This window comes from Protomyctophum parallelum (genome assembly GCF_964188405.1).
Source record: "Protomyctophum parallelum genome assembly, chromosome: 16".
Lineage (NCBI taxonomy): Eukaryota > Metazoa > Chordata > Actinopteri > Myctophiformes > Myctophidae > Protomyctophum > Protomyctophum parallelum.
The window spans coordinates 47,894,161-47,918,962 of record NC_139711.1 but is presented as its reverse complement, the minus strand read 5'-3'; the positions used below and the strand labels follow the sequence as shown (position 1 = coordinate 47,918,962).

At 45.9% G+C, this 24,802-nt stretch overlaps 2 protein-coding genes across 2 annotated transcripts in view; both read left to right on the top strand.

The window, feature by feature from the left end:
* Positions 1-24,802, top strand: part of LOC310873856 (protein NLRC3-like) — a gene marked incomplete at its 3' end in the record, with an annotated part of 337,331 nt that overhangs the window by 111,331 nt on the left and 201,198 nt on the right. The gene's annotated exons all lie outside the window — the stretch shown is intronic.
* LOC310873314 (uncharacterized protein) overlaps positions 1-24,802 on the top strand; it is a gene marked incomplete at its 5' end in the record, with an annotated part of 57,946 nt that overhangs the window by 2,576 nt on the left and 30,568 nt on the right. Inside the window, 2 exons of the mRNA XM_083785663.1 lie at positions 6,036-6,261; positions 8,812-8,954. Coding sequence (XP_083641789.1) covers positions 6,036-6,261; positions 8,812-8,954 — 369 coding nt within the window. The remainder of the gene's footprint in view (positions 1-6,035; positions 6,262-8,811; positions 8,955-24,802) is intronic.

The window sequence follows — 24,802 nt, the reverse complement described above, 5'->3', positions numbered from 1 at the left end:
GTTTGCGGAGCGGTCTTGATATCGGAAGGTCGCTAGGTCATTTACACTCACTTTAATACTAACTGAAAACGAAACAGAACGTTACACTTTTTCACTGGGAAAACAAACGGGTGTGGTTTTCGTAAATGGATTCAACGTATAGTAACTATATAGGCTGTTATTTATAAGTTCTAACGCTGTAGCCTATTATGTGTGACTATAGCTGTCCAGAGGACTAGGAGAGGCTCTAGTCTAGGCTATGTAATGCTTTATTGAAGAGGTAGAAAATAAAAGGTTAAAATGTGGATTCCCCCCCAGTAGCCTAAGGGCCAGTTTCACTCAGAACGGTTCTGGTTGACATTATTCAGGCTATTACAGCCAGGTATATATACAGTCTGGACTTTAATTAATTCACCAACAAAAACAAAACAAACAAAAAGTGGGTTAAATTAGTTTCTTTGTTCCCGTGTGTGTTTCCCTGTGTGTGTGTGTGTGTGCATGCGTGTTGCGAGTCTCTCTCTGACGCCCTGTGTGTGTGTCCGTGAGACCCTTGTTTGTACAAGGGTTTCATATTATATATTTATAAAGCTGTATTGTTGTGTGACTGTCTCAGAGTTACAGACCCATAAGGGTCCATTTGGTTACACACTCATATAGTTACAGACCGGGGGGGGGGGGGGGGGGGGGGGCTCCGATGCATGGTAGTAAACTGTATTCTCTCTCTCTCTCCTGTGTACTATCTTGACCCTTCCCCCAACTCTCTCTCTCTCTCCCCCCCACCCCCTCCCTCCTGTGTACTACTATCTCGCCCTTCCCCCAACTGTTTGGGGACAGCCTTAGTGTGTCTCTGTCTCTCTGTCTCTCTCTCTCTCTGTCTCTCTGTCTCTCTGTCTCTGTCTCTGTCTCTGTCTCTCTGTCTCTCTGTCTCTCTGTCTCTCTGTCTGTCTGTCTCTCTCTCTCTCTCTCTCTCTCTCTCTCTCTCTCTCTCTGTCTCTGTCTCTCTGTCTCTCTGTCTCTCTGTCTGTCTGTCTCTCTCTCTCTCTCTCTCTCTCTCTCTCTCTCTCTCTCTCTGTCTCTCTCTGTCTCTGTCTCTCTGTCTCTCTGTCTCTCTGTCTCTCTCTCTCTCTCTCTGTCTCTCTGTCTCTCTCTCTCTCTCTGTCTCTCTGTCTCTCTCTGTCTCTCTCTGTCTCTCTGTCTCTCTGTCTCTCTGTCTCTCTCTCTCTCTCTCGCTCTCGCTCTCTCTCTCTCTCTCTCTCTCTCTCCCCCCCACCCCCTCCCTCCTGTGTACTATCTTGACCCTCCCCCCAACTCTCTCTCTCTCTCTCTCTCTCTCTCTCCCCCCCCCCCCACAAACATGCTGTTAAGTTACTGTGTCTAAGGCCTCTTCTCCACTGTGGGGTGGAACCAGAACTAGAACTTTCCAGAACTTCCTGCAGGAACCTGTGAAGTTCTGTTTCCATATAACCAGAACCCAGAACTTTCAAGAACCTGTTAAGTCTGCCCCCCCCCCCCCCCCACAACCCCTATTCCCCCACTGCTGAGTAGCTCGGCCGGCAGGGACACCCCCCCCCCCCCCCCTTGGGGCGGTGGTTTAGTCATAGTCTTTGGACTGAAACTTCATTTAGTTTTAGTCACATTTTAGTCACCTGGAAATGTCTTAGTGTTGGTCTAGTTTTAGTCGACTAAATGTCATAAGATTTAAAATGTGTTTTGGTGGGTCTTGATGCCGTCGTAATGAGTGTTTTTACACTTGCTCAAAATAGCCGATCTGCGATGCGTTGTGAGCTTGTAGATCAGCTATTTTCAGCATGCAACCAAGTATAAAATGACTTCTACTGGTGGCCTTAAGACTACATTTCCTGTCAACAATAAGCAGTGTTAAAGGGAGACGCTGTATAGAGCGTCGCAGTCCCTTCCCCTTTCATGACGACGCCAGGCCCAGGAAATGAATCACAATGCATTGTTCCTCATAGACATTTCTTAAAGTATTTATGTAAAGACCTTTTAAGCGTCGTACGAAGCCAACTCTTGTCGTGACAAATCATGACGACAAACACAATATTTTGGACCAAACAAATAATTACAAAGAAGAAAAACAACAAAAGAATTGTTGTAACCTGCCGTTTTTTTCCTACTTTCTAATTCTTTGTTCGGCCCGAAAAATTGTGTTTATTGTCATGATTTGTCACGAAAAGAGTTGTCTTTGTCGGCGGCGTATAAACGTCTCTAATAATAATGGACGGACATGCCCACGTGAACTTTACCACTGGAATTTAAACATTAAGACACTATTTAATCAACTTTCCCAAATCCCGAGGCTGTCCCGTTCATCACAGGGGAGGGGGGGGGGGGGGGGCTTGGGGTAGCACCAAAGGGGGGGGGGGGTCCTGTCAATCTCGCCTCAGGGCCCGTGGAACACTCTGTTACACTCTCAGAGTCACAGACCCGTAAGGGTCCATTTGGTTCCATGTGTTACACTCTCAGAGTCACAGACCCATAAGGGTCCATTTGGTTCATGTGTTACACTCTCAGAGTCACAGACCCATAAGGGTCCATTTGGTTCCATGTGTTACACTCTCAGAGTCACAGACCCATAAGGGTCCATTTGGTTCCATGTGTTTCACTCTCAGAGTCACAGACCCATAAGGGTCCATTTGGTTCCATGTGTTACACTCTCAGAGTCACAGACCCATAAGGGTCCATTTGGTTCCATGTGTTTCACTCTCAGAGTCACAGACCCATAAGGGTCCATTTGGTTCCATGTGTTACACTCTCAGAGTCACAGACCCATAAGGGTCCATTTGGTTCCATGTGTTTCACTCTCAGAGTCACAGACCCATAAGGGTCCATTTGGTTCCATTTGTACACTCTCAGAGTCACAGACCCATAAGGGTCCATTTGGTTCCATGTGTTTCACTCTCAGAGTCACAGACCCATAAGGGTCCATTTGGTTCCATTTGTACACTCTCAGAGTTACAGACCCATAAGGGTCCATTTGGTTCCATGTGTTACACTCTCAGAGTCACAGACCCATAAGGGTCCATTTGGTTCCATGTGTTTCACTCTCAGAGTCACAGACTAGCTGTGGGGCGGGAGAGTAGCGTTGACGGACAACCCCTTCAGCCAATCAGCGTATATCAAAACAAGAGGCGTCATCTAAACGCGTTCCGTTCCTACTTCCTCATTCCCATGTTTGTTGTTGTGAATGAGTCGAGGAGTTCACACGTCATCAACTGCTCAAATCGTTCCTGATTGGCCAACGTGCGCTGTCAATCACAGAGCCCTGAGCTCGGTCGCGGATTGGCTCGTACAAAAGCTGATACAATCTTAAGGACTTTGTGTTACCATTTAGCCAGACTCACCCCTCCTGGCAGAATGAAATGTTGTCCAGCAGGGGGAGTGGGTTTACCCAGGCTAGGGGGGGGGGGGGGCTTGGGGTAGCACCGGGGGGGGGGGGGGGGGGCTTGGGGTAGCACCAAAGGGGGGGGACCTGTCAATCTCGCCTCAGGGCCCGTGGAACACTCTGTTTCACTCTCAGAGTCACAGACCCGTAAGGGTCCATTTGGTTCCATGTGTTACACTCTCAGAGTTACAGACCCATAAGGGTCCATTTGGTTCCATGTGTTACACTCTCAGAGTTACAGACCCATAAGGGTCCATTTGGTTCCATGTGTTACACTCTCAGAGTCACAGACCCATAAGGGTCCATTTGGTTCCATGTGTTACACTCTCAGAGTCACAGACCTGTAAGGGTCCATTTGGTTCCATGTGTTACACTCTCAGAGTCACAGACCTGTAAGGGTCCATTTGGTTCCATGTGTTACACTCTCAGAGTCACAGACCCGTAAGGGTCCATTTGGTTCCATGTGTTACACTCTCAGAGTCACAGACCTGTAAGGGTCCATTTGGTTCCATGTGTTACACTCTCAGAGTCACAGACCTGTAAGGGTCCATTTGGTTCCATGTGTTACACTCTCAGAGTCACAGACCCGTAAGGGTCCATTTGGTACCATGTGTTACACTCTTAGAGTCACAGACCCATAAGGGTCCATTTGGTTCCATGTGTTACACTCTTAGAGTCACAGACCTGTGTGGTATCTCCTCTCATGAGTGACAGAGAGAGAGACAGACGTGTTTAGACAGAATGCATGGGGGGAGGGGCTTTAGGAGGGACCCTAAAGATCTGGCCTGCTGATAGGCTGCAGCTACAGGTTATAGGACACCGACTGTTCTTCCTAGCTCTGTGACTTGATCATTACCTTATATGGGGGTGGGGAACCTGAGACCACCTTTTATCACCTGTTTTCTTGTCCCCCTTTGTGTGTGGTGTGTGTGTGTGTGTGTGTGTGGTGTCACTGGTGTGTGGTGTGTGTGTGTGTGTGTGTGTGTGTGGGGTAAAGGTTTAGTCACAAAGTACGTACCTGTAGCTTCATGGCGGAACTACAGCCTGGTTTTACACACACACTTCATTTACAGCCTCTAAAGGACAACTTTAGTTTTTTTCAACCAAGGCTCGTGTTTTAAGTTGTCATTAGAGAAAGTAAAAGATGAGCGTTAATGATTCTGAATCCTTTCCAAGCATTAATTTAATGGATATGGCCGGATTAATCTTATTTAGGATTAGGTGATTTAGGCCCTCATTATAAGAACTCTATAGAGTTCTTATAATGAGGGCCTAAATCACCTAAGAGACAGAGACGTATACGTCTCTGTCAGAGCAGGGGTGGGCAACTTTGACGATGGAGAGGGCCACTATAGTTCCACACTCACTCCAGAGGGCCACTATAGTTCCACACTCACTCCAGAGGGCCACTATAGTTCCACACTCACTCCAGAGGGCCTCTATAGTTCCACACTCACTCCAGAGGGCCACTATAGTTCCACACTCACTCCAGAGGGCCACTATAGTTCCACACTCACTCCAGAGGGCCACTATAGTTCCAAACTCACTCCAGAGGGCCACTATAGTTCCACACTCACTCCAGAGGGCCACTATAGTTCCACACTCACTCCAGAGGGCCACTATAGTTCCACACTCACTCCAGAGGGCCACTATAGTTCCACACTCACTCCAGAAGGCCACTATAGTTCCACGCTCACTCCAGAGGGCCACTATAGTTCCACGCTCACTCCAGAGGGCCACTATAGTTCCACACTCACTCCAGAGGGCCACTATAGTTCCACACTCACTCCAGAGGGCCTCTATAGTTCCACACTCACTCCAGAGGGCCACTATAGTTCCACACTCACTCCAGAGGGCCACTATAGTTCCACACTCACTCCAGAGGGCCACTATAGTTCCACACTCACTCCAGAGGGCCACTATAGTTCCAAACTCACTCCAGAGGGCCACTATAGTTCCACACTCACTCCAGAGGGCCACTATAGTTCCACACTCACTCCAGAGGGCCACTATAGTTCCACACTCACTCCAGAGGGCCACTATAGTTCCACACTCACTCCAGAAGGCCACTATAGTTCCACGCTCACTCCAGAGGGCCACTATAGTTCCACGCTCACTCCAGAGGGCCACTATAGTTCCACACTCACTCCAGAGGGCCACTATAGTTCCACACTCACTCCAGAGGGCCACTATAGTTCCACGCTCACTCCAGAGGGCCACTATAGTTCCACGCTCACTCCAGAGGGCCACTATAGTTCCACGCTCACTCCAGAGGGCCACTATAGTTCCACACTCACTCCAGAGGGCCACTATAGTTCCACACTCACTCCAGAGGGCCAGCTCAAAACACGTCCATCCAAACACGTTTTGAGCTTGTAGATCAGCTATTTTTGCTATATTTTAACTGAAATATTAATATTAGGTTAATATCAACTGCTGGCCCGGCTGGGGGGCCACATGAGGCCCCCACCTTCACTTAATGTGGCCCTCATGTTAATATCAGAATACTGAGAAATGATTGATCTCAGATAATTACTAAATGTTATTGTCTTTTTTTTAATGTCCATTATATTTGTTTTTAGTTCATAAAGTTAACATGACTATAATAAAATAATTCTAAATCTTTTTATTTTTATGTCACAATCCCTTCAAGAATCTAAGGTGATTGGATACAACAAAGTGATTGGCCCCTCTCAACCCGTGCTGGCCAGCGTGGGAGGCGTGGCCATCCTCCCATGTCACATCCACCCACCAATCAGCATGCAGGGTTGGGGAACGGTGACGTGGACCAGAGACGGCCGGAAGCTGCTTGTCGTCGCCCTCCAGTATGGGCGGTACCTCACCCAGTACCATGGCCAGGACCAGAACCCGGCCTACAGGTACTCCATTGTTCTACTTCAACCCATTCTGACCTGAGATCAGATTCTATAAATGTCTTCCACATTCTGACAGTTTTCTGAAAAAGCTATGTTTGTCAGTCGTTCTTTGATTTTTCAAAAATAGCAGACCTACAAGTTTGTATGAGCTTGGAGATCTGCTATTTTTCAATAGCTAAAGCATAACATGATGCTGACACCAAAAGGGGTTCCCACCCAAAATGGGTTAAGGACAACTTTAGTTTTTATCAACCTAGCTTCATGTTTTAGGTTGTTATTAGACAAAGTAAAAGATTAGTGTTCATTTTTCTTCATTTGCTGCTTTCTTTCGTTTTAGGGATTTTAGCTGTTTTTGACAGGGGGGCGGGGGCATTCGAGCATGGGGCTAAATATGTAATTTATTCATTTTTTTGTAGTGATTCATTTTTGTATTATTTACTATAGTCCTACTAGACCCCAAGAAATTACATCTGGCCACAAAAGATCACGAGATCTACTGAATGTGTCAAACTGACATATTTGTGTGGCTTCCCCCCAGTATAGGCTAGGGGTGCAACGGTTCAGTTAGACCACGGTTCGGTTCGAACCTCGGTATGGGGGCCACGGTTTCGGTTCGGTTTCGGTACAGTAAAATAAAAAAATCACACATTTGTGAAGTGAGTGGTGCAACTCTGTGTGGGGGTTCCCGGGGGGGGGGGGGGGGGGGGGGGGGGCAGGAACGCTCCCGGGGGGGGGGGGGGGGGGGGGGGGGGGGGCAGGAACGCTCCCGGGGGGGGGGGGGGGGGGGGGGCAGGAACGCGCCCAGGGTGCCGGGCCGGTTCCGAAATGCCGCCCCGTGTCCGAAACGGCTGAGAAATGACAGAGTTCTGTGTGCCGGTCCCTCTACTGTACCCTCTACTGTACTGTACTGTAGCCTCCTGGCACACACAAAATCATCATATATACAGTTAATATGTGCGTGTGTTTGTGTGTGTGTGTTAGGTTGCAGGTACAGGTGGAAAAACAACCATGCTGCTTTCATGCTCATACCCACACACATAAGTCCAGGGACTGGCTTGCACCAAAAAAGTTTATTTATAGCATTTTCTTTTATTCTTTTTTTAGCATATATTATTTTATTAGGCATTTCTGCCTTTTCATTATTTTAAAGGGGGGAAAAAACCTTATATTGCTATTTTAATGTGCCTCATCAATATTATGTTCAAGGGAAAAATAATGCACCTATGCACTCACACGTGGTGCAGACTTGCAGCACGGAGGAGAGTGGGGGAGAGAGGGGAGGAATTCACAGCAGAGTGCCGTGTCGCACAGAAACATTTACAAAAGTTTACAATAAAGATCTCTGCATGCGATATTATGCTTATATTATTAGAAGAAGGGTTTCTATCTACAGTCATGGATTGGACAGGAGTATTTTGTTGGGACTTTTCAGACGGAATATTCTTCTCCTGCTCCGAAAAAACAACGAGTTGTTTTTGCTCTCTCTCTCCCTTTTAGCACTCAAACAGCGAGTGCAGATGCAGAAGCAGATCTGAACAAACTTATAAAGATGCGTGCTTAGAAGCCTGTTCATTCGAGGTTACTCCGCTGTGTGTGTGTCTCTGTGTATGACGATCAATAATTATTCCACAGAGAGGTCTTTTCAAGAAGTTGTTTAAAGACGAGGGCTGGATTCTCCTCATCATGCCGTCTCTCTCTCTCTCTGTGTGTGTGTGTGTGTGTGTCTGTGGGGGGGATAGGGGGTGGGCCGACAGAGTGCTACACTTCTGTGACCGAAAGAGTGCTAGACTTCTTAGTAGGACGGTGTGTGACCGATAGAGTGCTAGACTTCTAAGTAGGCCGGTGTGTGACCGAGAAATACATTCTTCGCAGCTGTAAGAAATTAATTAATGCAAACCGAAATAGCGCGGTTCATTAGAGCGTATTGAACCGTGCATGCCGTACCGAACGGTTTCGGTTTTAAACCGAAAACCGTTGCACCCCTAGTATAGGCCTCCTTCACATTCAGTAGATCCTGTGATCCACCTTCACATTCAGTAGATCCTGTGATCTACCTTCACATTCAGTAGATCCTGTGATCTACCTTCACATTCAGTAGATCCTGTGATCTACCTTCACATTCAGTAGATCCTGTGATCCACCTTCACATTCAGTAGATCCTGTGATCTACCTTCACATTCAGTAGATCCTGTGATCCACCTTCACATTCAGTAGATCCTGTGATCCACCTTCACATTCAGTAGATCCTGTGATCCACCTTCACATTCAGTAGATCCTGTGATCCACCTTCACATTCAGTAGATCCTGTGATCTACCTTCACATTCAGTAGATCCTGTGATCCACCTTCACATTCAGTAGATCCTGTGATCTACCTTCACATTCAGTAGATCCTGTGATCTTTTGTGGCCAGATGTAATTTCCTGGGGTCTAGTAGGACTATAGTAAATAATAAAAGAATAAATCACCATAATATTTTGTAAAATAATAATACTTAAGTAGTTAAGTAGCGTATACTTAAGTAAAAGTACTTACTTGCTTTCCCCCATTGACAGGCAGAGAGCGACACTGTTCCTGTCGGATCTGTCCGAGGGTGTCATTTCCTTGAAGCTGTCCGGGGTGAGGCTGACGGACCATGGAACCTACCGCTGCTTTGTGCCAGAGATGGGCATGGGCGCTGACATCCAGCTCCACGTTGGTAAGACCTGCTCTTTGTTATCCAAATAATGCTTTTATTTTATTCTCTAAGACGGGTTTTCAACAAGGCCCCATAATGTATTCGGCTTTTCAGCCACGAACTTTTGAGACACAAACCTTTGAGCCACTCGGACCCATTTGATGAGGTTTAGCCTCTCAGACCCATTTGATGAGGTTTAGCCTCTCGGACCCATTTGATGAGGTTTAGGGCGCTTTCACACCGGACATGTTTGATTCATTTAAAACGAACCATGGTCCGCTTACCCCTTTGGTTCGGTTGGTGTGAACGTGCATACGAACTCTGGTGCGGATCAAAGAAACGAACCATGGTCCGCTAAAAAAGGCCGGACTCGGTTCGCTTCCAAACGAACCACGGTGCGCTTCGTTACTGGTGTGAATGCATTCGGACTTTATAGAGGACCAAATACAGGACGATAGGCAAAATAGCCGTCGGGGCGTCGGCAGTTGTGAGGCTGCATTAATAATTATAGTTATAAAAGCATGTATTTTTTTACGGGGATCATATGACAGCTGACAGTCTGATTTTAATAGTAGACGCATACAGTATATGTCGAGGCGCAGCGCAGCATACGAGGTTCACATGCGCAAAATGTACAAGTTATCGACATGGAATGGTGTACGGTATGGCACACGATGTAAGCTTGTAGATCTGTTTATTTTAAGCATGCGCCGCCACGCAAAGTTATGACAAAGCATGCGAATCTGCGATGCATGAGTCTTCATGCGAGTTCTCTTTCAACTCGTGTCCCCTCCTTTTTTTTGTGTGTGTGTGTGTGGGCGCGCACGCACATGAGAGGACTGGGGGAGAGACCCATATATTTATATGGGAGAGACGCAGAGACAGAGAAATATTTAAAATCATCTATGTCGCGCAGGCCGCAGGTATCGAGAAAAAGCCAATGTTAAATAAGCTATACACAGGTGGTCCCAAATGATTAATTGATTACATCACTGTAGCAAAAGACGTAAAACTAGGTCAACTCAATTAGCTGCAGCGGAGCTGTTCTGACTTGAAGCTCAATAACCAACTGACCAAACCATAAGATGACATGGAAATGCCCGCCGCGGCGCCGATTTGATGCGCAGAAATAACATGGGTGAAGGTGCACACATGGAAGAAAAGTCCTTTTTATCGGGGATACCTGGTTGTAGGCTATACGTCTCCGTGAATTTATGTATCAGCATTCAGCAGCAAGCACATTATTGTTCAAACACCTGCTCCTCTGTTCATCTGTTGCTCTTATTTGGCTAATAAAATAATTAATAAGAATGAATGCAATAGCAAGTTGTTGCTGCCTGTCATGTTGCTGTTCTCTTCTCTCTGTGTGACTGAAGGTTGCCCCAAAAATTGTAGACAGTGATTTCCCCTCATGTTCTTTTCCCCCTCACTATTTGGTTCGCTTAACATGTCCACGTGTCATTTGTTTACATATTTGGTACGCTTTACAAAGTCCAGTGTGAACACCAAACGGACCAAAATCAAAATGCAAATATTTGGTCCTTGGTCCTTGATCCGGACCTTCTAAGCGAACTTTGGGTGTGAAAGCGCCCTTAGCCTCTCAGACCCATTTGATGAGGTTTAGCCTCTCAGACCCATTTGAGCCACGGAACCTTCATTTGAGATTTGAGTAAAAAAATGTTCACTCTGAAACAATATAATTATATTCTATAAGAGTTGAGCCACATTGGCGCTACGAGCTCGTAGATCTGCTATTTCTAAATAGTCTAACGGCATGGAGCGAGCTGTAGGCGAAACATGGAAAGAACAGGGTGGGACTTCAGACGAGACAAAAAGGGTTGGGTTTAACCACCAACCAATAGGATTAATAGCATTAATGTTACTTAAAATACAATGTTAATATTCAGCTATATCACACAGGAGGCAAAGTTATTCCTAATAAGGATTAATCTTTTCCACAGATGTGAGCTACAATTATGCTACAATCGTGCTGTGCAAAACTGGCACTTTAACTCTCTCTCTCTCACTCTCTCACACACACACACACACACACACACACACACACACAGTCACACAGACACACAGACACACAGTCACACACACACACACAGTCACACACACACACAGACACAGACACACACACCCCAAGTAAAAAAATAAATATATAGTACAGTAACACAGTAACACTGCAAACACATAGTACAAAGAAAATAACACTGCAAAACATTTAAAAATAAATGTAACACTGCAAACACAAGTCAAATTAATAAAAGAACTGTAAGTACCCCCCCCCCCCCCCCACACACACACACACAGTGAGAAGTTATTTTCTTCTTTTTTTAAGACAATGTATAAAGTATTATTTCATTTTGTTAATCAGAGACTGCTATTACAGTCTATTGCCACAAGATGGCCCCATTCGCTGTTGTGTTGTATGGTCAGTCACGTTGGCCTGTCTTGTCCCTCTCTGCCTACCGTAGGGTAGTGAGCTCCCAGGCTCAGGCAGACAGCCTTGGCTGCCGTAGTGTAGTGAGCTCCCAGGCTCAGGCAGACAGCGTTGCCTGCCGTAGTGTAGTGAGCTCCCAGGCTCAGGCAGACAGCCTTGGCTGCCGTAGTGTAGTGAGCTCCCAGGCTCAGGCAGACAGCGTTGGCTGCCGTAGTGTAGTGAGCTCCCAGGCTCAGGCAGACAGCGTTGGCTGCCGTAGTGTAGTGAGCTCCCAGGCTCAGGCAGACAGCGTTGCTTGCCGTAGTGTAGTGAGCTCCCAGGCTCAGGCAGACAGCGTTGCCTACCGTAGCGTAGTGAGCTCCCAGGCTCAGGCAGACAGCGTTGGCTGCCGTAGTGTAGTGAGCTCCCAGGCTCAGGCAGACAGCGTTGGCTGCCGTAGTGTAGTGAGCTCCCAGGCTCAGGCAGACAGCGTTGCTTGCCGTAGTGTAGTGAGCTCCCAGGCTCAGGCAGACAGCGTTGCCTACCGTAGCGTAGTGAGCTCCCAGGCTCAGGCAGACAGCGTTGGCTGCCGTAGTGTAGTGAGCTCCCAGGCTCAGGCAGACAGCGTTGGCTGCCGTAGTGTTTGTGAGCTCCCAGGCTCAGGCAGACAGCGTTGGCTGCCGTAGTGTAGTGAGCTCCCAGGCTCAGGCAGACAGCGTTGGCTGCCGTAGTGTTTGTGAGCTCCCAGGCTCAGGCAGACAGCGTTGGCTGCCGTAGTGTTTGTGAGCTCCCAGGCTCAGGCAAACAGCGTTGCCTGGCGTAGTGTAGTGAGCTCCCAGGCTCAGGCAGACAGCGTTGGCTGCCGTAGTGTAGTGAGCTCCCAGGCTCAGGCAGACAGCGTTGGCTGCCGTAGTGTAGTGAGCTCCCAGGCTCAGGCAGACAGCGTTGCCTGCCGTAGTGTAGTGAGCTCCCAGGCTCAGGCAGACAGCGTTGCCTGCCGTAGTGTAGTGAGCTCCCAGGCTCAGGCAGACAGCGTTGCCTGCCGTAGTGTAGTGAGCTCCCAGGCTCAGGCAGACAGCGTTGCCTGCCGTAGTGTAGTGAGCTCCCAGGCTCAGGCAGACAGCGTTGGCTGCCGTAGTGTAGTGAGCTCCCAGGCTCAGGCAGACAGCGTTGGCTGCCGTAGCGTAGTGAGCTCCCAGGCTCAGGCAGACAGCGTTGGCTGCCGTAGTGTAGTGAGCTCCCAGGCTCAGGCAGACAGCGTTGGCTGCCGTAGTGTAGTGAGCTCCCAGGCTCAGGCAGACAGCGTTGCCTGGCTGCCTGCTCCGAGTTGATCTCAGTGATTATTTTACCCATTACATTAGTATCTTATGATGTGACAGAAACGGGGTGCATACTTAGTTTAGACTAGTCATTGGTGAGACATGGGTTAAGGTTAGGTTTAGGGTGCATACTTAGTTTAGACTAGTCATTGGTGAGACATGGGTTAAGGTTAGGTTTAGGGTGCATACTTAGTTTAGACTAGTCATTGGTGAGACATGGGTTAAAGTTAGGTTTAGGGTGCATACTTATAGTTTAGACTAGTCATTGGTGAGACATGGGTTAAGGTTAGGTTTAGGTGTGCTGCCCCGTGGGTTAGGGTTAGGGTTTGAGATAGGTTATAGTTGGTCCCAGCATAGCTCTGTGTCATAGAATCTGTTCTGTGACGGTCCCAGCATAGCTCTGTGTCATAGCGATCCACAGCAACAAGTGATTTTGGGACTTGCCGTAAACCATACAGCGCACGCACACACACACACACACACACACACACACACACACACACACACACACACACACACACACACACACACTATACAGGCTGCACCGTGACGTGAATGCTTGCTGCTCTTCCTAGTCCCTGAAAATGTGGTATCTGATTGGTGCAGGGCGTACTTGCCGATTCCGATATGACCAAATAAGGGCATACAATACAGTGTGGGAGCAGATCTCATATCTTCACACCTCTCAGACCGGGGATATAGGGGGGGGGGGGTTGAGACAGAGACACCCCAAAGCAGTAACACGCACACACACACACACACACACACACACACACACACACACACACACACACACACACACACACACACAATGTGTGTTGTGGAAATGTAGATCTGCTGTTGACAACAAAGGATCAGAATCAGAAGCTGTTACATCATCATTACATCATCATTACATCACAGTTTTACAAGTTAAAAAACAGGAAGGAGATCAAGGCAGGAAAGAGCGTTTGAGTGCAATGTAAACGTATGTTTTCTCATGCCAAGAGAGAGAGAGAGAATCTAAATATATTTTTGTATTTTTTTTGCAATGTCTCATTTCAAGTTTTCAAATATATAAAAATATTTAGAAAATAGCAGATCTACAAGCTCACACTACATCGCACCGGCTATTTTAAAATGGCCAAATTGTGTATTGGACTGAAGTTGTTAATTAAGCAATAAGCCACGAGAGGTCTCAGGTTAGCGGGTATTTTACACTGGCTGGGGGCGTAGGCAGACCCCACGCGCAGCCCAGGGTCTTCTACCTCCCAGCCAGTGTAAAATACCAGGTAAGCTGGATGGGGCCTCCAGTGGCTTATTGCTTTTCTAAAACGGTTACAAACACATAGCAATATTAACCTAATAAAACTATTAAAGTAGCTTTGCGCCACCAGAGCGAGCGAGCCAGAGCCACAACACTTCCTTGATTTGCTCAAGGAAGCTCTGAGAAGGAAGTGAAGTGGTCACGTGACTGGGCTGCGCCATGCACAGTATATAATTTTATCTGAGGATCTAAACAGCAGCAGGTATCGTTTCCGGCTCCGAAGTATCGCGATATTTGGCTGCCAGACAGGAAACGGTGGGAAGTCTCGCGATACTTGGTGCGTTCAGAAATGTACTTTGTACTTTATGGTATCTCTATTTTTATAGAGGAGATATACCTCTATAAACATTACACAGTGTACACATTGAATAACAACACAGCAGACCATACCTCTATAAACATTACACAGTGTACACATCGAATAACAACACAGCAGACAATAATGTGTTAAATGTCTTCTGTTATTTTCCAGAAGTGATTACTTTACAAAAGGTCTCAATTGTTCATAAATAATGTTGGTTCATGAGCTGGTCACTGAGCTTTCATTGACTCCAGTGTTCATGAGCTGGTCACTGAGCTCTCATTGACTCCAGTGTTCATGAGCTGGTCACTGAGCTCTCATTGACTCCAGTGTTCATGAGCTGGTCACTGAGCTCTCATTGACTCCAGTGATCATGAGCATATTTAGTTGTTTAAACTTCATGTATGTGGTCAATTCATCATAAAAGGGCCTATTTAAAAATATCCCACAACGGCGTCGGAGAATTCAGAGAACCGTAGGTCTCGCTTTGGGGGCTGTCACCAGGGAGCTGTAGCCGTTTTTACCTCTCCTTTGTCGGCGTGGGCCGGGGCGATTTCCCCCCGTTTCTCCTGCGGGGCGACGTGGTGCCCGTGTGTGATGCGGTTCGTTTCCAGTTGTTTTGTTTCCCCGGGTGCAGTGTAAATAAAAGTTATTCTATAAAATATCTATTGTTATTATTACTACGTCGAATCTGATTTGGCTTGAGTCCTGACTCGTTGCAAAGAGTTTCTGAAAGGAAGGATATACCAAACTGCATATAGCCTGCCATACACTTCATAATGATAAATGTTTTTACATTTGGACAGAATACAGACTATCGTCGCATCTGCTGTTTGATTTGTATTAGCAGGCACCGATCAATCACTGATCATATAGGCTAAGTTTATTGCTATAATGTCATTTAATATAGGTATACTTTTACATTTAAACAACCACATATAGGCCTATAGCCTATAGGCCTACCTACTGTAAAGTGAGTATAAACTTAATTCAAATTGTAACGGTCAGATATTACTATCACTGCTACGAATTATTTAAATCACGGGTTGTGAATGATCTCTTCTTAAGATACAACTGATAAAGTGGAATGCAAAGAAGATACCTAAATAAGCAGCAGAAAACACAGTCAGAAGCAAAGCTCACGTCAACCTTTTATCTACGGTTCAAAACAAGGAATCAATATATACAAACAGAGTTGAATGAAATGAATGAATGAATGAAACCAATGTCCGTGTCTCGCGCACACACGCACGCGCTCCCTTATTGTTTAGTATAGTTCCGTGGATGTTTCCCAACAAAGTCTGTTTCTCCAAGAGTTCCTTCCCGACCGTTAAACTCCCTCCAAAGTAAAGTAAAGTAAAGGTGATAAAAATAACTTAATCCATCCCCGTAGCGAACGTAATCCAGGTATAGGCTACTCCAAACGAAGAGGAAGAAAACCCTCGGATCCTCGCGGGACGTTGAAATAAATAAATAAAAGACGGACGATCTCACCAGTTGCCGAAGAATGTCTCGAGCCTCCTCGCACCGTGAGCGCAATCGTCCTTTTTGCTATAGCTTCTCTTCACGAGGTATTAAAGAACAAACATATATACAGGTCCCACGCAGACTCCCTGTTAGTTTGTTTGTCTACCCCCGTCAGGTCTCTCCCAGCCGGTAACCTCCGCCTACTTTATGGGCGTCAGTCCAACTCCAGACCCATGTCACTCAAAATATATCAAATCATAAACATAGTGTTTAAAACCCCCCAAATAATAACAAAATCACACAATAGACAGCACAGAATTTATAGGACCTTACCCTTGACAGATGGCGTTAATTAGAAATATTAAATAATAGAACATGTACTTTTAAATGTTGTTATTAAAATAAATCATCTTTAACTTGTGTGGCAGTTGCTACATAGACCCCCCCTCCAGCCAGCGGCATCTAGGGTTTGGTACAAATACATAGCATTTAATAAATTAATATTTACCACCAACACATAATCCTGCTCATCAGGTGGGCTTTCCCATCACAATCAGATAAGTCTCTGTCCTATTTTTTTGCTGGTCCTCCCCACTCAGGCGCTAGCATGGCAGAGAATGTTTTGTTGGCCTGGTGAGAGAGGACGCGACCTGACCCGACTAGGTCTCCCTGCTGAAAGTGGCCTACTTTCCTGCGGGCATTCTGGCCTAGCTTATCTAGCCTGGTGCACCCCCACTCTCCCCTGACCTCCTCCGCCCACTTCTGCTGTCTCTTCTTCACCAGGAGGTAAACGTTGGCAGGGCTTCTCCTTGGACCTGAACCCCTCTGGTCAAGGCAGGTGTTCGGTAACGGTGATGGCTTAGTGTTCTTTGCCTTGTCCTGCCGACATGTCACGCAGGCCTTGGTATGACCCCACACGTCCTTCCGGACACTTGGCCACCAGGCCACCTCCATCACTCTCAAGAGGGTCTTCAGTCGCCCCCGATGACCACCGAAGGGTTTCTGATGAAGGTACCGGAGGAACCCCGGCACCAGAGACTGCGGCACGACCACCTGCCATTTCCCTCCCTGGCCAGGCACTCCTCTGTACAGTACCCCCTGGAACTCACAGAGGCGGACGCGGTCTGGTGAAGATGTAGACTGACCGCTGTCCTTCCTCAAGTCCCTCACACCCTGGTCTTTCCCTTGTGCCAGGGCCAGTTCTTCCAAGGAGGTTGGTAAATCAGAGTAGCTCTCTGCAGAGGCTTCTCTCAGAACGTCGCTGATGATGGGCGTCGGATGAGCGTCTTGTGAAGTCCCAGCAGTCACCCTCCTGTGGTCGACACGGAGCCTATTGGTCCCGTCTGGGATGTTTACCAGAGCCACAGGGGATGCTCCAGCTGACGACGACTCAGGAGCCTGGGCCTCGGTGTTGTTGGTCGAGCCACTTCTCACCTCGCCTGGAGTTGATGCGTGGAAGAGGAGAGCCGGAGAGGAGAGTGAATGTGCACCAGGCAGACGGCCGGGCGCAAAGGGCATGAGGCTGACATCAGTGGACACGGCTGTGGGACTGGTTGTCACTGGTGTGCTAGTGGGTTTTAAGCTAGCTAGCTCCCTTTTCAACATGTCATCCCTCCGCAACATACAGTTCACAGTTTCCTTTTCTAGCTTATGCAGGTCTTCTCTCAGACTGGTTATAGCTGTATCAAAGGACTGTCTCAAGAGGACTTCCCTGTTCACTGCACTGTCCACAGACTCTCTGAAATCAGTTTTCAGCTTAATCACCTGTTCCCTCAGAGAATTTAATTCTCCTTTAACTTCCCCATTTTCGGCCTTCAGAACCTTCACTTCCCTCTTAAGCTCCCAACACAGAGCCTCAAAATCTCCAATTTCATCATCATCATCATCATCATTACCATCATCATCATACTTTTGGTCATTATTATTTTCATCCTCTACATACAACTCTTGCATCATAGTTGACATTTCATCATGAATAGAGGAAATTAAATGAGTAGCACTGAACTTGACTGTCTTCACTTTTGTTGCTGCCATACTGCAGGCCAAAAATACAAAAACAAACCAAAACAGAATCAATTTAAATCATTCCCCGTATGGGCCACCATATGTAACGGTCAGATATTACTATCACTGCTACGAATTATTTAAATCACGGGTTGTGAATGATCTCTTCTTAAGATACAACTGATAAAGTGGAATGCAAAGAAGATACCTAATTGCAGTAATGCAATGCAATACAGTGAGGACATGAATAACAAAAAATAAAAGATCAATTAAAAGCAATGTTGTAGAAGTGGGTATTGAGCTGTGCTTTAAAAATGTCTACAGAGGCTGCCTGACGAAGGTACAGTGGGAGCATGCCGTCGGCCCGTAGAAGCAAAAAGCTGCTTCCCCGTATTTTTTAGTTGCCATTTCTTTAGGCAAAGCGAGCAGGCCAGCAGTGGAAGACCTTAGGGGGCGGTTTGGGACATATTTAGGCAGGCAGTCATGTAGGTAGGAAGGTGCGAGACCATTGAGAGCTTTATACACAAGTAAAATAATTTTAAAATCAATCCTAAAAACAACCGGAAGCCAGTGCAGTGAAGCCAAAACTGGAGTAATATGTTCTCTCATCTTAGTTCTAGTTAAAAATCTGGCTGCTGCATTTTGGACAAGTTGTAATCTGTCAGTTGTTTTCTTAGCCAGTCCTGAAAAAAGTGCATTGCAGTATAAATCAAGCCGAGAAAAAACAAAGGCGTGGATTAGCGTTTTTGCATCGTCCAAAGACAAATAGGCTCTGATTCGTGCAATATTTCTAAGGTGAAAAAAGGCAATCTTGATAACATGATTAATGTGTTTGTGTGTGATTAATTTAAGTTGTTTTGCCATACCCATTTATTTTGCCATAAATCAGATAGCTTTAAGGTACGGCCATGACAGCAATGGTAGGAAAAAAGATATATAATATATTAATCATATTCGGATATTCGGTTTTCGGGGGGCCAACTGTTTCCTATATTCGGTATTCACTGCAGTTTCGGCCAATAATTTCCCTTTCGGTGCATCCCTAGTTGTATGACTGTATGTATGAGTATGTAAATAGTTCAATTCAACTTTGTAAATACAACATTTATTTATTGTTATTTTGTCTTCGGTATAAAAATGAATGAACATTGAACAAGGATACCGTATCTCAGACTCAATCATGTAATAAATAACGTCAAAATCAAGTAATTCCAGTAGAAAATTAACACAAATAAATACATAAAAAGTACATTCATTGCACATTGGGCCCTGGTGTTCCTGACCCTGCTCCAGACCCCAGTGCAGCTGTACCACTATGGTCTGGTATGGCCTCGGCTAGGCCTGGTGGTGCTGTAGGCCAGCGGTCCGGCTCCGCTCCAGAGACTTCCAGACATGGCAGTCTCAAGTGATGGTGCTGCTGTAGGCCCGCCGCTGCAGGCCACCTCCTCACCCGTCTTTGGATACATGCACTCCTAAGGCAGTGGAGAATGAAGGTTTCAGAACCACTGGCTTAACAGGTTATTTGTATGGCAGTAGTGCTACAACTCAGAATTCCCTTATTGTTAAAAAAAAAAGATGGCTTTTGTGCTTGGGTAATAATTATGTTCTGTTGTGGTCCAATGATGACTTTACAACAGGTTGCCATGTCAAACATTAGAACTTGAAGTCAATACACCACATTAACACAATACATAATTTAACACAGATGAAACCATAAGAAGGTTAAAGTATTAAGTGCATTATACTATACATGGAATAAAGCTAAATATAATCTCAATGTAATGATGTTTTAGGCAGACCAGCTGAATAAATCATGGCATTTCTGAGACTGTTCATGTTTCTGGAATATGCTTCTAAACTTGTATTCTATTGCTAGTTTGATCACTTTCACCTTAAAATAACATGAATTAATAAATGACTGAAAATAGCCAATCTACAAGCTCACAAGTCACAACATGTCGCACTGCAACGTGTTGTGAGCTTGTATATCTTCTATTTTTGGTGTGGACTTTTCTAGTCCTCTATAGCAGTAGTTCTCAAACATTTGACTGAGTGTACCCCAAAATAACTTTCATTCACGGCACGTCTGAATTACAATTTGTTATTTGTGGTGCACTTAGTTGACATTTGGGGGGGTGGAACGGTTGGGGGCGAGTTGCATGTGGGCTGTGGGTGTCCACAGTGGATTCATGTCATGCACGTGGATCGTTTCGTTCCGTGGGAGGGACGGGGGGAATCGCTTCGGCCTGTGCCGACCGGGGAGAGCTGGTGGCGGGTGAAATTTCCTTGCTGGCAGCCCCCGGGGCGAGACCTGTGGCTCTCTGGATTCTCCGACATCGTTGTGGGATATTTTTGAATGGGCTGTTTTGTGATTGATTGACCGCATGTATGAAGTTTAAACAAATGAATACTCCGCTAAAATAACTTTAAAGTAAGTAATTAAGTTATTTAACTTACTTCCGACATCTTTCTTTTCCTCTTGTTGCTGTCCTCTGCTCTGCTGCGGGCTGGTGGGGAAGGGGTAGAAATGCCGAGAGCCTGCGCAGTACGGCTGCGCCGTGGCGATGTACACTGCACCGAGAGGGTACATCCCCACTGGCCTTTAGAAGCGAGCTCGGGCAGGGAAAAATAGTGCGTGGCCCAGTGCAGTATCAACAGGACACTTTTTGCGCTCTGTGGATTGGGAAGCACTCCGGCGCGGCGCTGTGACGTCATATACCCAGAAATACGCACTGCTCAGTGTCTACACTTTGGATTGGGATTCACCTATTGACTCCAGTGTTCATGAGCTGGTCACTGAGCTCTCATTGACTCCAGTGTTCATGAGCTGGTCACTGAGCTCTCATTGACTCCAGTGTTCATGAGCTGGTCACTGAGCTCTCATTGACTCCAGTGTTCATGAGCTGGTCACTGAGCTCTCATTGACTCCAGTGTTCATGAGCTGGTCACTGAGCTCTCATTGACTCTAGTGTTCATGAGCTGGTCACTGAGCTCTCATTGACTCTAGTGTTCATGAGCTGGTCACTGAGCTCTCATTGACTCCAGTGTTCATGAGCTGGTCACTGAGCTCTCATTGACTCTAGTGTTCATGAGCTGGTCACTGAGCTCTCATTGACTCCAGTGTTCATGAGCTGGTCACTGAGCTCTCATTGACTCCAGTGTTCATGAGCTGGTCACTGAGCTCTCATTGACTCCAGTGTTCATGAGCTGGTCACTGAGCTCTCATTGACTCCAGTGTTCATGAGCTGGTCACTGAGCTCTCATTGACTCCAGTGTTCATGAGCTGGTCACTGAGCTCTCATTGACTCCAGTGTTCATGAGCTGGTCACTGAGCTCTCATTGACTCCAGTGATCATGAGCTGGTCACTGAGCTCTCATTGACTCCAGTGTTCATGAGCTGGTCACTGAGCTCTCATTGACTCTAGTGTTCATGAGCTGGTCACTGAGCTCTCATTGACTCTAGTGTTCATGAGCTGGTCACTGAGCTCTCATTGACTCTAGTGTTCATGAGCTGGTCACTGAGCTCTCATTGACTCCAGTGTTCATGAGCTGGTCACTGAGCTCTCATTGACTCTAGTGTTCATGAGCTGGTCACTGAGCTCTCATTGACTCCAGTGTTCATGAGCTGGTCACTGAGCTCTCATTGACTCCAGTGTTCATGAGCTGGTCACTGAGCTCTCATTGACTCCAGTGTTCATGAGCTGGTCACTGAGCTCTCATTGACTCCAGTGTTCATGAGCTGGTCACTGAGCTCTCATTGACTCCAGTGTTCATGAGCTGGTCACTGAGCTCTCATTGACTCCAGTGTTCATGAGCTGGTCACTGAGCTCTCATTGACTCCAGTGATCATGAGCTGGTCACTGAGCTCTCATTGACTCCAGTGTTCATGAGCTGGTCACTGAGCTCTCATTGACTCCAGTGTTCATGAGCTGGTCACTGAGCTCTCATTGACTCCAGTGATCATGAGCTGGTCACTGAGCTCTCATTGGCTCCAGTGTTCATGAGCTGGTCACTGAGCTCTCATTGGCTCCAGTGTTCATGAGCTGGTCACTATGAGCTCTCATTGACTCCAGTGTTCATGAGCTGGTCACTGAGCTCTCATTGACTCCAGTGTTCATGAGCTGGTCACTGAGCTCTCATTGACTCTAGTGTTCATGAGCTGGTCACTGAGCTCTCATTGACTCCAGTGTTCATGAGCTGGTCACTGAGCTCTCATTGACTCCAGTGTTCATGAGCTGGTCACTGAGCTCTCATTGACTCCAGTGTTCATGAGCTGGTCACTGAGCTCTCATTGACTCCAGTGTTCATGCGCTGGTCACTGAGCTCTCATTGACTCCAGTGCATTCTGCCAAACTTCTGGGTAGTTTGGCTCCCATGAAAGTGTCCATGAAAGTGTCATGGCGCAGCCCAGTCACGTGACCACTAGGGCTGACCCAAAAAAATCGATTAATCGACGTTCAATCGATACGCACGGGAATCGATTTTTAAATTTTGAATCGAATAGTCATTAAAAAAAAAAGCAGCCGCTTTTGGTCCGCGAGACGGCCCCATTTGGTCCGCGAGCCACGCTGGCGCCTCGCAGCACCTCGCAACCCCGTGTTAACAACAAGGAAGTCAACTGAACAGTGCAGCTGCAGTCCCAGGGAAAATACATCGAAAGTGTGGTTGCATTTTAAAATACCCTATTTGAATAAAGGTTGTACACGAGAGTGAAAATAACCGCTGGGAAAATCCCTAATTGAGAGAGTAGGCAAGGCAGCACAGCTCAGTGGACATTAAATATAGGATATACCATGTTTGATAAAAGTCATATAAAAACATTACTTACACCCCAATGAAAAATATAAACGTCACAGATTATAGATCACTTGGAATTATAACAATCTGTTGAGTATTGCCTGAATAATGCCACTATAAAATCTCAACTTTTATCGATGCGTCATTGCGCTGAGAACCTTGTGGAGCCTGGCGGTGTTTTACCTATACTTGTGAGGACCTGCTTGGATTCACATGGTGAGAGCGCTCACCGAAAGTTCAAAGATCTGCAATCTCATGCGCTGCGTTGTGCATATTGGCTGAGTATAATGGCACGAATGAAACTATAGGCCTATAGATTTATTTTGGCGATGCGGAGAATTGATTTTGCCGTTGCCAGCGATATCTTTTTTTTTTTTCTTGTCTGAAGACTGACCTGTAACATCACTGTGAACTCCCATGCAGCAGAGCAGCTCCTACAGACCCAGACCAAAACACCTTTTCTCTTTGGCATTTAATTGCACCTGATCGTATTATTGTAATTATGTAGGCTATACTATTTGCCTGTGTTTTTTCTTTTTTTTTTTTTTTTTTTTGCGCCGATGGTGATGCTCCACTTGTTTCAGCCTGTAGGCCTACAGCACTTTGGTCAGCTTTTATTGTTTTAAATGTGCTATATAAATAAAGTTTGATTTAGGCCTATATTGGAGCAGGTGCTGGCAAATAACTAATTACTGTAATGCCATGCAGTGAAGTTGCGCAAATGTCAACTCGATTAGCAAGCGGAGCTGCTCTCATGCGCTCTGCACTGTCTGCAGCACAATGACTGCAGATCTCTTCTTAAAGTTTACTTATTATGGTTTACTTTCAACCATAAACCATAATATGATTGACAAACCTTGGATTATAATTCTTCATCGACCAACAGCGCATGCAGCATGACTATGAGGTCATTTCACTATGTGGGATTTCTCCATCGGCATCGCATGTCGATAAGAAATGGGATTTCAATAGTGGTATTATTCAGGCAATACTCAACAGATTGTTATAATTCCAAGTGATCTATAATCTGTGAAGTTTATATATATTTTTCCCATACGCACACTCACAGTCACATTAACTTTATGATCAATCAAATCAACCGTGGTTGATTTTATTTCTGACAAGTGTCAGGCTTGAAGAGTTCATTCATGTTACCGTTCGTTTACAATTGACAGAGGAGTTTGGATCATATATATTTTTATTTGATGGAGAGGTAAAGCCTGTTTCAGGCGCTGTTTAAATGTTAAATAAAAGATCCAATCCAATATGCGCTCCTCTATCTTCTGCAGCTATATCACTGTTTTATTTTAAGCCTAATTCATTGTGCGTCAGCCTCACTGCTCGTCTCGCGCCCCCACCCCACCCAGTTTATAAAAAGCCCCACAACTTTTGTAAAAAGCCTTACCCCCCCCCCCCTTCCTCCCCCGTTGGGTTTTTTTCAAATATAGCAGACCTACAAGCTCGTATCGCGCCACTCGGTGGCGCGATATGAGCTTGTAGATCTGCTATTTTTAAATAGCTAAAGCATAACATTATGCTGACACCAAAATGGGTGCCCGGTCAGAATGGGTTAACCACTTCCTCAGTATAGTAGACTATTTGAAAATAGCGGATCTACAAGCTCACAATACATCATGATGTGCCACATTATGAGCTTGTAGATCTGCTGTTTTCAAAAGATTTGTATACATTTGAAAACTTGAAATGGGACATTCTGTACAATGAGTACTTTCTACTTTTGGTACTTTAAGTAGGCCTACACTTTGATACCAATACTTTTGTACTTTTACTCAAGTACATGTTGAATACCGGACTGTTACTTGTAACAGTATGTATTTCAATGTATTTCTATATTGCATTATTGATACTTTAGTATTGATACAAGTACAAAATGTGACTTTTTCTACCAATGCATATTGCTAGAAGCTATTAAAGGAGATTTCCATACTAGAAGGCTTTCTTACCTTTCTTTGTAGTCGTTACGTCCCCACCAAAGAGGTCCAGGTATTACTTTGAGCAAAAGCTCCTTATTGGCTATTTCCCCTACCATAAGCCCTCAATGAATTGCATTGAATTGAATGGGAATTGAATGGGGCTATGGGGTGTTGTGCTAATTCGCTTATTTCCATCGCTCAAAATTATTATTTGTTTGTATATGTCCTCTTCATAATGTAAATAATATCCCAAGCGGCACACTTTACTACTTCTTTCGATGGAAATAAGCGAATTAGCACAACACCCCATAGCCCC